Source organism: Sodiomyces alkalinus (genome assembly GCF_003711515.1).
Source record: "Sodiomyces alkalinus F11 unplaced genomic scaffold SODALscaffold_2, whole genome shotgun sequence".
In the NCBI taxonomy this organism is placed as follows: Eukaryota; Fungi; Ascomycota; class Sordariomycetes; order Glomerellales; family Plectosphaerellaceae; genus Sodiomyces; species Sodiomyces alkalinus.
In genome coordinates, this window is record NW_021167080.1 from 4241508 (window position 1) to 4254073 (window position 12566).

The window sequence follows — 12566 nt, forward strand, 5'->3', positions numbered from 1 at the left end:
ATAGGTGATAGGCTGTTTGATTAACTATAGCCTAATTACCGTTACTAAGTATAGTACTATTAATATCCTCTTTTATCTAGGGCTATTTACGTAGATAGCTTTATTAGGTATTATTAGTATTATTATTGTTGTTATTATTATTATTATTATTATTATTATTTTATTATTAAGCTATAGAAAAGACTATAGCTATAGGAAAGATTAATATATTTTAAATAAAGGTATATATAGATATACGAGAAATAGCAGATTTAGTAGTAAATACTAGGGTACTTTATAATAGGCTTTATAGGATAATAGGTGCCGCGCTATAGCTTTAGAGCTATATACGCATAATAAAAAATATCAGGAACTGCTACCACCGTTATATCTATAGTAAAAATTCTACAGGTGTCTATTCGCCCGAATTACCGAGGCTATAATTCTTCGATTAAATCCGTGCCTGTTACGTAACCGTAAAAACACGGTCTATTCAACAGGGATCACCCTATAGTCCCTGCACAAACCTGAAATCCTATAGAGTACGTACCTTGTACCTTATGGAGGTAAAGGTGGCTTGTGATTTCCAGTGATTTGCAGTGATTTCCTTGGTCGCGCCTGCCAAATCGTCCCAAGCTAAGGGGAATGCCAAGTAACCTCTTACGACAACATAACCACCACGCAGCTTTTGAAGAATCTCGGTTCTCGCCATCTCCATCTCGCATCATTTCTCAACCTCGACCACCTTCCCACTCGCAATACCTACCGTGTCCTGGTCTGCCACGGCTTTACCTTTCTCGAATCCACCACCCTCTCTTCTCAGCCCTTCGTTAGGTGGTGGGTGTATTCTCCCGAAAACGGTTGATAACGGCTTTCCCATCATTCCTTATACTCTATACTCTGTACATCCAGCTCCTCTATTCGCCTCGATTCTTATTTGCCCATCCTCGGGAGGGATCAGAAGTTCATCCGTCGAGAGTTCATCTTCCTTTAGCTCCCATTCATCTGATCATCCTGTCATCCTGTCATCCGGTCATCCGGTCATCCTGTCATCCGGTCATCCTGTCATCCGGTCATCCTGTCATCCGGTCATCCTGTCATCCGGTCATCCTGTCATCCTGTCATACTGTCAAACTGTCAAACTGTCAACAGAATACCGCCAAACTGTCTTCACCGATCCTCATCTCGCGCACCGTCTCCTACGAGGCGGCTGCCAATTCTCCCCCCAATCGCAGCACATCGTACGGAACTATGGCGGACCGAACAAGCAGACGCAGGAGATCTAGTAGCCTCCTCCAAGTCCATTACGAACCGGCTGAGACACTTGAGCAGATAAGTGACCAAGCCGTCGTCCCCAACCTCAATGCCAACTGGGTCAATGCCAAAGGTGAGCAGCAGTTCCCTTCCCCTCTCTTCCTCTCGCGTCCGTTCTCCCCTACCGACGACTGCCGGCTGCCCGCGACTCGCCGCCACCGTCTTGGCACCAGCATCTTCGGGCTTCCTAGATTCCTAGACTAGAGTTATAATGCTTACCAGGACGTCACATCTTCGCTGACATGTTCCCCCCTGAACAGGAGCCTGGACTATCCACCTCGTACTTATCGCCGGTCTCAAGATCTTTTACGATATCATTCCAGGAGTGTCACAGGAGTCATCCTGGACGTTAACGAATATCACGTACATGTGCGGCTCGTACATCATGTTCCATCACGTACGCGGCATCCCCTTCGAGTTCAATGGCGGCGCCTTCGACAACCTGAACATGTGGGAACAAATCGATGACGGCGCCCAATACACCCCCGCCAAGAAGTTCCTCCTCAGCGTGCCCATCGTGCTCTTCCTCTTGAGCACCCACTACACCCATTACGACCTGACGTACTTCAGCATCAATTTCCTAGCCTTATTGGCTGTTGTCATCCCTAAGCTTCCATTCGTATGTCCTGTCTTTTCCCAGTGTTTTCTTGCCCCCACCCCTCTCCCCTGTCGTCTCGTTTCACGAGACGGTGAGCACTGGTGGACCAGCACGTCAGTGGCGAGGTTTTGAGGCTAATGTGGCTTTTTTCTAGAGCCATCGCATGCGCCTCGGCCTTTTCCACGGAGTACCCGAGGATTGAAGTAGCCCACACAATAAACTAGGCAACCGTCTGGCGGTGGCTGGCGGCGTTCTGTAGGGAGACTTCACCGGTATCAGGTCCCACCGTGGGACCATGTGGGGGTCAAGAGGGAAAGCAAGAGAAGAAGAAGACGAAGAAAAGAGTACTCGGTAGAGAGATCATGGTCAAAGAGGGAGAAGGCGGATATCTGAATCACAAAACATCGCAACACCCAGTAGCGACCATCCTTCCGTGCCATGGGACGGGGTGATATGATATCCCGGCGAGCGTCTTGCGAGCCAGATGGAGCGAACAATAGGACCTTTCAGTGGCGCAAAATCGACGAACGATTGGGGCCTTCCAGACTAATCTTTTTTACTTCGTTCGGTTCACGATGAAAACCCATATCGCCCGTGTCGCCGGGAGACAAAATGAAGAAGCGATTACATAACGACGACCTAATCCGTACCGGGGCCCGATAATTCCTCCCCGCGCCTCTTCATCTCACCGGGGGAGCTTAAGTCAAGATGCGGAAAACACTCTTTTGATCACACCCAGATGCTGAATGTACCTCACTAAACAAGCCAGAAGAAAAGTGGGAAACGAGATTTAAAAAAAGAAAAGAAAACCCAAGAAATGAAAGGAAGAATAAGAGCACACCTAGTCTGGGTGTCTTCCTCGAACACAGAGGAAAGAAAATTGACTGGTGGAGTATGGGCGCACCCCTGATAACCGCCACGGCCGGATATTACGCAAGAGACTTCAATACGGCTGGAATCACGACTAGAACTCTTCTATACGATCCGTTGGCGTCCCTTAGCCATGCGCATGACCGTCCTTCGAAGAGGCCGGCTCACATCACTCATCATATATAACATCACCAGCCCAGCAGTCAAAACTAAAGGGTTCGAGGGAACCTGTCGTAGGCATGCACCACCACCCGCCATGTGTAGTGCCTCGACCGGCCCTTGTCCCATCTCAACACATTTCGAGCTTTGAGAGTTACCCTTCTCGGCCTCGATCGTATCGTATCCGACATGGTTCTTACGAAGTACGAGGAAACTGGTGAGCTGCCCTGGGAAGTCGCCTCCCCTCCAACCCCCGCCAAAACCTATATGTCTATCCGCGCGCCATGCCATCCAAAATCTGACTTCCAGCTCTTACCGTGGCCGCTTGCTTTCCGGCAGGCTCGTTCGGGTCGTCATGGACTGGGTTCGAGATGTGCGAACTGGAGCTTAAACCTTGAATTAAATCACAAGATTTACGACTTGAAGCACAGTCCGCCCATATCCCCCACTATAAAGGACCATCGTCGAAGCCCCCCCCCTTAGGACACAGATCTTTGACCTCTCCTTCTTTCTCAAGCCAGCTTGTTCCTGACGATCGGCACCAGTTCTGATTTCCATTTCCACCTCCCCCCCCCCGCGTCAACAAGAACTCTTCCACAATGAAGGCGCCGGTCACCATCCTGGCCCTCCTTTTCTCGGCGGTCAAGATCTCCGCCTTGGCCGTAGCAGAGCCTGCCGCAGTGGCAGACTCCGCTGCCGTCGCAGATAATAACGACGGACTTGCCGTCGTCGCTAGGGACGTCGCAGACGGGCATCACGGACACGGACATCACGGACATGGGCATCACGGGCATCACGGGCATCACGGGCACCACAGCAGCAGTCACCACGACTGCCACTCACAGCACTGCCTCGGTCACCACCAACGCGAGGGCTGCCAGCACTGCGGAGGTCATAAAGGCCACGGCCATCAAGACCACGGCCATCACTGCCACCACCACCACCATGTTAATCACCACCACAGTCACCATGGTCACCATGGTCATGGTGGCCATCTCCACGAGAAGCGGCACGAAGGTGATAAGGGTAAGATCTGGGGTAATGTCGACCAACGTTCCGGCGGTCACGCGCACGACTGCCAGTCGGGCTTCTGCCATAACAACCACAACCACCACGCCTGCAGCCACTGCAACGCCTTCGGCAGCAGTCAACAACACCACGGCCATGATCACCACGCTCATGGTCACCACCACGCTCATGGTCACGGCCATCATGATGGTCACCACGGCCATCATAAGCATGAACTCGGTCATAAAGGCGGTCACGGCGGCGTTCACGGTGGCGGTCACGGTGGCGGTCACGGTGGCGGTCACGGCGGTGGCCATAAAGACGGCCATAAAGTCGGCCACGGACACGGACACGGCCATGGCCTTGGCCATTTGAACATCAAGCTCGAATCGTGCGATTCGGACTTGTGCCGCACCAACCAGCACCACCACGCGTGCCGGCACTGCCTTCACAACCAGCATCATTCTCAAGGCCACAAGCATCACCATCATCGCCACGATTGCAATTCGCAGCACTGCCGCGGCCACTTCAACCGCAGCGGCTGCCAGCATTGCCATAAGGAGAACAAGCAACACCACGAGTTCCGCGAGTACTACCGCCGCAAGCACTTCCGCAAGAACGAGTGCGAGTCGGAGCGGTGCCGTAAGGACTTCCGCCAGGAGGGCTGCCGTCATTGCATTGAAGCGCCCAAGTGCACCAAGGGCGGCTGCGCTATCGTTGTTACCACGGGCCCCGCCCCCGTGACTAAGGAGGTCCCCTCCAAGGCCATTGAGGTTCCTGTCCCCGACTGCCCGGCCTGTCCTCCTCAGCAGAAATGGGTCCCGGCCGTTCCCGTTCCTCAGCTCCCTCAGCCTGCTCCCGAGCCCGCTCCTCAGTTCATTCAGCCCGCTCCCCAGCCCGCTCCCCTGCCCGCTCCCCTGCCCGCTCCCCAGCCCGCCCCTCAGTTCATTCAGCCCGCTCCTCAGCCCGCTCCTCAGCCCGCTCCTCAGCCCGCTCCTCAGCCCGCTCCCCAGCCCGCTCCCCAGCCCGCTCCCCAGCCCGCTCCCGAGCCCGCTCCCGAGCCCGCTCCTCAGCCCGCTCCCCAGCCCGCTCCCCAGCCCGCTCCCCAGCCCGCTCCCGAGCCCGCTCCCGAGCCCGCTCCTCAGCCCGCTCCTGAGGTCCCCGCCCCCGCTCCTGAGCAGCCCGCTCCTCAGCTCCCTGTTCAGCCCGAGCCCGAGCGCCCGCTGCCCGTGATCGTCAGCGGAGCTACTCGCCTCCAAGCCTTCTCGGGTCTCGCGGTGGCTGGCCTTGCTGCCATCGCCCTCTTCTAAGGGACGTGACTGTCCCTTGATCCGGCATGTCATGGGATGAAAGGGATAAAGTGCAACGATTCCTGGATTGGGGCGGTTTAAAAAATTAAGAGGGTTGGCCCTATGAGGTCTCCTGCGGGATACTGCGTGTTGCTCGATTGTCCCTTTGCTTCCCGCGCCGACCTAGTGATTTCCCTGGTTTCCCTGATTCCCCTGGTCCTCTCTCTTCCTCTCTTTTCACTCTTCGGTCCTTCGAGAATACTTCCCCCTTTTCCGTCGATTACTTAAATTTCTAGAGGATATATAATCAGATTGTTTTTGTTTTCCCACCGCGTTGGAGGAAAGGGGAGTACGGTGTACCGGTTGTTTCTCCATTGTATTTTTTGCAGGAAGTCGGACCATTTGTAGAATGAGGTGCGCGAGCTTTCTCTTTCTACGGTTGGCTAGCGGATGCAGACGCGTCGATCATCGGTTCGTTTGTTGGGCTGGATGCCGAGCTTTCCATTGTGGCGGTCCTTGGGAGGAGAGGGAAGGGAAGAGATGCAGCGGTTGGAAGACAGTAATTTTAAAACGAGTGAAGACGGCGTTGTTTTCGTATCTAGATCTACTAATACACATTGGCGGCGTTGTGGAGTGTTATCCGTTCCTTTCAAGATGCGTTGACATGGCATGACTGTGATTTCTGAATTGCCCTGACCTACTACCACCGCTGGACTGGGAATAAGATGCGAAGTATGTTGATGCCTGTGCGCTTCTAGGACGATGTGGACACCTGCTGAAGTTGGTTGATCAAGGAGACTCTGGAAGAGACCGGGCATCACATTGTATATCTGTGTGAGATATGAAGGGAAAACTGACCTCTCCCTGTCGTCTGTGCATCTCGAATCTTCCCACAAGACGGTTCACAATGCCGCCTTACGCGTAGCAGAAAGAGAGACGGAACGTAAAGGTCTACGACATATCTGTACACTGCCGTCTTCTATGGCGTAGAAAAGACTCGAGGGGTTTGGTTGAATATTCTGCAGCTCCGGTTGGGTGGTGTCTCTTCGAGTCTTCCCCCTTTTCTTTTTTCGCCGCCGTGACAAAGAAAACAGAAAAGTGAAAAAAGGGGCAAAAGGGGCAAAAAGTCTTTATTGTCCAACAACAAGAACAAGGGGGGCCGAGACAACGAACAAGTCAGCTTCAAGATTGCCATGCGTACAAAGAAACATTGAAGCAATAAGACAAAGATCTGAATATTAGCATTAAATCTGGGACAGTCTCGGGTCAAGTCGCCTCAGACTCTCAGAAAAGGAGTAAAGCCTTGCCTCTTGAGCTTGTTCGAGGTTGGGAAGCTCATACCGATATCCCCAGCCTTGTCGCGATCGAAACAGTGGTTGTTCTACGTTCTTCTCCCCGGATGAGACGTTCATTATGCATGCAGCGTCAATGTTCACATTCATTCATACTATTTCCAGTACAATCCGACTCCATACCTGGTCTCGTTTCCATGCAGCCATGATGTTCATCGCATGGAAGCACCCAGTGCAACTGTACGCTGCTGTACCATCTTTCTGAGTCCAACTCACCTCATGATGGCTCGCTCCTATATAATAAAGCAAGCACGGCAAAGACTGGGGGAAATCAGGGGACATGAAGCATCACATACTCAAACCAGGAAAAGCTCGCTCTCCCATGAGATCAACAAGCAAGCCGCCTCCCGATACGTCGACACAAGCCCATCAACCTGGTCAACGAGCCCCCCCCTTCCAGTCAGTCCGTCGCCACCCTGAACGAACCTCCACCACTCCCCCTTTTCGGCAACGCAAGCATAGAGATGTGCGGCGGAGAGAACATCTATTACACGGCCTGCGGGTGCTGGACGGGCCACGTAATCCTCTACACCTGTCCCAGGGGACAAGCCTTGGGCGGGTCGCACTGCTACGGGCTGGAGGTCGCGGGCGTGCACAGGGTGGAAGGATACTGCATTACCTGCAAGCGGCGGGCGGAGCAGATGAAAAGGGTAGGTGTCGAGTATTCCCTCGCCGCCGGGGACCGGGACGAGGCGAACGCGCGCCACGGTCGGGCGTATGTCAAGGAGCTAATTCGTCAGGAGAAGGAGAAGGCCGGGGAGACCCCGTGGCGGCCTGAGAGCAGCCAGGAGGAGAATAAGAAGCGCCGGTGGCGTGTCTATTATATGGACGCCGGGCGGGGTGGTGATGACGGCGAAGCGGAGACGAAGAAGGTAGCTGAGGCGGAGCGAGGCTCGGGTGGCCCTCGGGCGCCGCCGTCAGGCCTAGACATGGATGACCCCTTGGTGCTGTGGAAGCTGCACTACTCCCGCATTTCCGACCCCGAGGAGAAGGCAAGAGGCGCGAAGTCTGTGTCATTTGCGGGCTCTTCGGGCTCGCAGACGTCCAAGATATCGTCCTCGGAGGGGTCCTCGGAGGACACGGAGGATGAAGCGTGGGTTGTCAGGCCGCTCCGGAGCTCCAGGCCGGACCAGCAGCAGTCCCGGCCGAGGGAAGGATCGGATGAATTCTGGAACTAGTATGTTTTGTTACCCAGGAACTGCGGTCCTCGACGATGTGTCCAAGTGGGCAGTCTTCTCGAAAAGGGCGGTCTGGGGTAACGCCGCACGGTCTTCGGGTGAGTTGGGTACATATCCTCATAAATGGGATGTCGAGTCTACGACAGGTAAGTACGTAAGTCAAGGTATATATGTGGAACGATTTATCCCATATAACAAGCAGATTAACAGATGAGGCAGTCCCAGGGGTCCGATGCGATGCTAGATGTTGAAAAGTTCACCACGCTGGCGATAGCTGTGTCATGATCATAATCGAGAACATGAAGCGAATTTTGGGGGAGTCGAGTGGACTATCGTCACCATCCAGGGGCCATCATTCTGATGGGTAGTTTGCAAGGCATGGCATGAGCCTGGTGGCATAGCCGTGGTCGTCAACACGCCAGGAGACAGGTTTCATTCTCGTGGATGATGCGTCCGTCCTGTCCATGACACAGCTCTGTGTAACTGACTGCCCTGTTTGCTTGTGCAGACGGGACCTGCTTTAGTCTCATGGTCAACAGCCAACCTGCATTTCATTCACATTATTTGTTAGAGGACAGTTTATTTTGCACATACCACCAACGAGGCCGAGGAGACTTACGACGGCCAAATCCGGGGTTACCCCAGTGGGAGGTAGGAAAGGGAATAGAAGAGGTTGGTAGGCGGACAGTGGCACCAACTAGTTATTTTAGCTGCAAAGCTCCGGGAGAGGCCAATGCATTTATTAGGAGTATTTATTATAATTACTCTGTACCTCGTAATTATTTCTCTGCCAGTGATTAAGTTGGTGGTCGGTGGCTTCGGTGGCTTCGGTGGCTTCTGCTGGTTACTACACTATTATACTTCGTTGTTGTTTGCCACTACCCCTGACCGAAAAGGGGACAGTCCTCTCATCGGATGGCATCCAAGGCTAAATTATGTATGATGTTACGCTGCAGGACGCGGGGTCCTTGATCGTGTTCCTCGTCACCCATGAACATGGCCTTACTTGTGTGGCAGCGCATGTACAACGCACACCGTATTCCGCGAGCAAAAGATATTACTTTGCATGGCCAGAACGATGTGTCTTGAAAAACTACGGTACCGAAAACGGACCAGAGTGAGACAGCCCATCGGTTGTGGGGTGGATCGGATGCAGCTGAAGGATTCTCGTCGAGGTGGTTTGGGATGTACGGATAGTGTACGAGGGGGGTTACAAGCTCATCCTCCAGGAATCCTAATTAATAAAGTCCTGGGCCATTGGTGTACCGTAAAATATTCACGTGAGGGCGTCGGCACATGTGTCCGTATTATCGTGCCCGGGAAATGGTGGCGCCGACCAAGTGGTTACAAGAGCGAATAACAGACTACCAGACCCTATCACGGTTGAGAATTCTGAGACTTGTGTGTTCTGCCAGCATCACTGCACGACATATGAGCGGCGTGGACATGAACTAACGATTTTCTAATGATAGCCAGGAATCAACGTGAAAAAGCAAGCTGGCCATGGGCGACAACTGTGCGTCGGAGTAGGCTGTCTACTCAAGTCAGCAGCGCATATACTATCTACGTATTTATGACAGTAAATACCTAGGTAGACTAGATGGTAGTTGTGGCAGTACCTAAGGTAGTAGGTAATACATACACGAAATGCCGACCAGGCTTATTAATTCTTACCTCGCCAGCACCAGAGACGACTCGAGGAGGGGCCCGACTCCGGTCGGAGACATGTCTCATCCTCCGAAGCACACTACGTAAAGGTACCTGTAGTTATTGTACCTTACCTTAGTTATTGTACCTTAGTTATTGTATACCTTAGCCACTATTGTGCTCGACCTGATCGACCAACCATGGTTGGAAGATTACCGTAACGGGCAGTGTGAGAGGTTGACCTGCGAATTCAACCCCCATATGAACAAAAGCTGGAGCCGGACCCCCCGAACAAGCTCGACAGCAATGCGATATCGACCTTAACGATGACTGGCCCGGCACTAGACCCTAAGGTCGGGAGAAATAGGTACATCGGACAGCAGCCGAATAATCCGGAGGATGGAGGGACGCGCATATGCCGGACCGTTCGCGGCTGGCAAAGGGCGGACCGGTGTCTTTATGATCCAACGCTGGGACCAGTACGGACTCTGATGAGAGGCTCGGTGTGTGCATTAGGGATAGATGTATTTTCGTCCCGTTTCTCTCGTCCCTCCACACGATGATGTATGTTGTCTGTACGTACGTTGTACTACACTACACGTACTTCCTGTACGACGTATCGGTCGCCGGCGAGATCACGGCCCGGGGTTGATCGTACTATGGATTAGGTAAGGTGGGCACACCCAATTGTACTGTATCTTCCAGGCTCGAAGCAGTCCCTCTTCCCTCTTTGCATCCATCTGCCGCTCCTGCATATGTAGGTAGGTTTTGCACCGTCGTTTGTCGGAGCCTTTCACTTCAAAGCAGCGGGCAATAATAATACTTGTCGGCCAAGGCCAACGAGCTCGAGGCCAAACATTAGGTTCAGAGACAGACCCGTTCCATTCTTGTCAAGATCGGATAGAGCTCTGGATGGACCAGTAATTAATAATGTGGGGAGCAAGATCGTTGGGTCCAACATGATCAACAGTTGAGATTCGTTCACACGGCTGTTCGATGACCTTGGGTGCATGCCGATTGAGTATTTGTACGAACATGTAAGGCATGTACGAGGTATATATCTGTCTTACGTACAACGTAAAGTTGTAGAATTATACTCCGCAATTATCTCGTACAACTTCGTACGAATATAACGGCCAATACTCCGTCCGTACTGCAAGTGAAAGTTGATCTCAAATTGTTCATGCTTGATCAAGTGTCTCCAATCCGCCTCATTAATAATGTACGTCCGAATACGAGTACTTCGTACCGTTGTACATACCGCGTCCCGTCAAAGCGTCAAGCGACCAAGATGCGCACTATCGTTGCCGGATCAAGCGCTAAGAACTAAAGCTCAGCTTCTTCGGAGGACTCTTAAAGAGAAACGGGAAAGGAAGTAACTACGACGTACAACGTACTACGGACGAAGTGCCCACGGATACTGGTACCTTGTGCTGTGCAGCGCATGCAAGAGTTCCTTGGTCATAAATAATTGGGAGCTTCCCTTCCCTGCTTCCCCTTTTAATCCATCATCCACATCCCGCGATCCAACCAACCCCCTGACTACTACAACGTACATAAGGGTGCGTGTCCCTTGTGGACCTCTGGGACCCAGCAAATCGTTGTACCGTATGTACAGTGAACGTAGCTTCTATCAGCCCTTAAAAGTACCATATATCACCTAAGGTACCTTAGGTACTTTATTATTTGCACTTCAACTCGTACGAAGTAATCATTTCCAGGTAGTTCAGCAGCTTAATGTTGGTGCCAAGTACGAAGGACGAATACTTCACGTATACTTCACACATCTCAACGGGGTTCGGCTTCGTCAAACGGAGTTCCGTTTTGAATTGCTTGTGCTTTAACAACGTGTACCATGTACACGTAGATACCATGCCGTACCTAAGGTACTAAACACTAATCGGCAGTAGCTCGACAGACCCCTTTCTCTTGCTCCACTCGAATCTTCCCTGTCTACTCCGTACTCCGTGCTCCGTAGCCAATGCTACCACGAATTCCTCCTCGTCCACTCTCCTTACCACCTACCTCACCTCCCCAAACACATTCACCCAGACCCAGACCCAGGGTTCTGTACATACAGATGCGAACACAATTAATTCCCTTGTCTCATTAATTCAAGCTTTCTCCTTTTCTCTGATATTATCTTTTTTTCATTTCCCTTTTTTCTCTTCTTCTTCCCTTTTCAGGAGCTTCGACGTTCTCTTCGTCCCTTTCGGCTCCCCGTCCTTCTTTTTCCGAGGACTGACCTCAACGAGAAAAGATCTTTACCTGCGTCCTCCTCCCCGAACGGACACGCCCGCCCCACAGAGAATAGAATACCTTCTCCCTAATTACCGGGTCGAACGCTGTCGCCAATTTCGTTTTCGACACGCGTTTGGGAAGGACGACGACTTCGGCTGACTGCTTGTCGTTTCCTTTCTTCGCCCCCCCCCACCTCCCTCCCCTTGTCCTTCGTCCTACCGATTTCCCCTCATCCATTGAAACTTTGCTTTGTGCGGTTCCGGGCAAAGGTGGCTTGGCCTATATTGCTTTTCTCGCCTTCAACTTTCCCACCGGGATAATCGACGACTACTTTCTTTCTGTCCCTTGTCTCTGTGCTCGAGCTCCAGTCTCTGTCTGTGACTTTACCTGCGGTCAAAGTTCTTCAAGACTAAATAGGTGTGTTTCAACAACGTTCTTCTCCTTCGCTATCCTCTCATATCCGTGTGGCCCGCTTCTTCTGTCTCGGTTCTCGTTCTGTGTCTGGGATCGCAAGATCCCAAGATCCCCAGATCCTACGATCCAACTTGCGAGCAACATCCATTGCGACATCCCATTTTGACTGGCCCGGACTGAGAGGAAGTGGTCAGACAATTCCTTCGGTACTCGCCAGATCTGCTGTTGCGTCAGCTTGGTGCTCCGTTTGATTGTCTAGGCTAGGCCCTGGTCTGATCTTTTCGCTTGCTTGTCCGCCTCAGTGGTCACACAGGACTGCATCTTCCCCAAGGCAGTCGGTCACTTGCGTGCGCAAATACTTTCCTGTTCCTTTGCCCTCACCTCCCTCCCCCTTCTAATTCCCTTATCCTTGCCATTTGTGGATCTGGCTCACCGTTGAGCTTGGGGCTTCGTGCCCCTGCAACTGCAACTGTAACTGCAACTGCACCCAACAACACTGACTGTGCACCGCTTCATC

The 12566-nt window shown here is 52.3% G+C and overlaps 4 protein-coding genes across 4 annotated transcripts; 3 read left to right on the forward strand and 1 right to left on the reverse strand.

The window, feature by feature from the left end:
- The first annotated feature begins 1022 nt into the window (after positions 1 to 1022).
- On the forward strand, positions 1023 to 2480 carry SODALDRAFT_112271 (Orm1 type endoplasmic reticulum protein). Its single transcript, XM_028606559.1, has 3 exons — positions 1023 to 1366; positions 1554 to 1912; positions 2046 to 2480. Exons 1-3 carry the CDS (start codon positions 1231 to 1233, stop codon positions 2091 to 2093), a joined length of 543 nt encoding a protein of 180 aa, XP_028468923.1. The 5' UTR covers positions 1023 to 1230; the 3' UTR covers positions 2094 to 2480.
- Positions 2481 to 3365: 885 nt separating this feature from the next.
- SODALDRAFT_112267 (hypothetical protein) lies at positions 3366 to 5432 on the forward strand. The gene has a single exon (XM_028606558.1). The coding sequence runs from the start codon at positions 3520 to 3522 to the stop codon at positions 5236 to 5238; it is 1719 nt and encodes a 572-aa protein (XP_028468924.1). The 5' UTR covers positions 3366 to 3519; the 3' UTR covers positions 5239 to 5432.
- A 1510-nt stretch (positions 5433 to 6942) lies between these two features.
- Positions 6943 to 8013, forward strand: SODALDRAFT_112343 (hypothetical protein). Its single transcript, XM_028606560.1, has one exon. It carries the CDS (start codon positions 7034 to 7036, stop codon positions 7745 to 7747), a length of 714 nt encoding a protein of 237 aa, XP_028468925.1. The 5' UTR covers positions 6943 to 7033; the 3' UTR covers positions 7748 to 8013.
- A 642-nt stretch (positions 8014 to 8655) lies between these two features.
- On the reverse strand, positions 8656 to 10440 carry SODALDRAFT_357145 (hypothetical protein; the record flags this gene model as incomplete). Its single annotated transcript, XM_028613972.1, has 11 exons — positions 8656 to 8752; positions 8857 to 8913; positions 9028 to 9139; positions 9232 to 9278; positions 9422 to 9476; positions 9568 to 9690; positions 9766 to 9893; positions 9999 to 10051; positions 10078 to 10143; positions 10236 to 10302; positions 10382 to 10440. The coding sequence occupies 11 exons, from the start codon at positions 10438 to 10440 to the stop codon at positions 8656 to 8658; spliced, it is 864 nt and encodes a 287-aa protein (XP_028468926.1).
- Positions 10441 to 12566: the final 2126 nt, after the last annotated feature.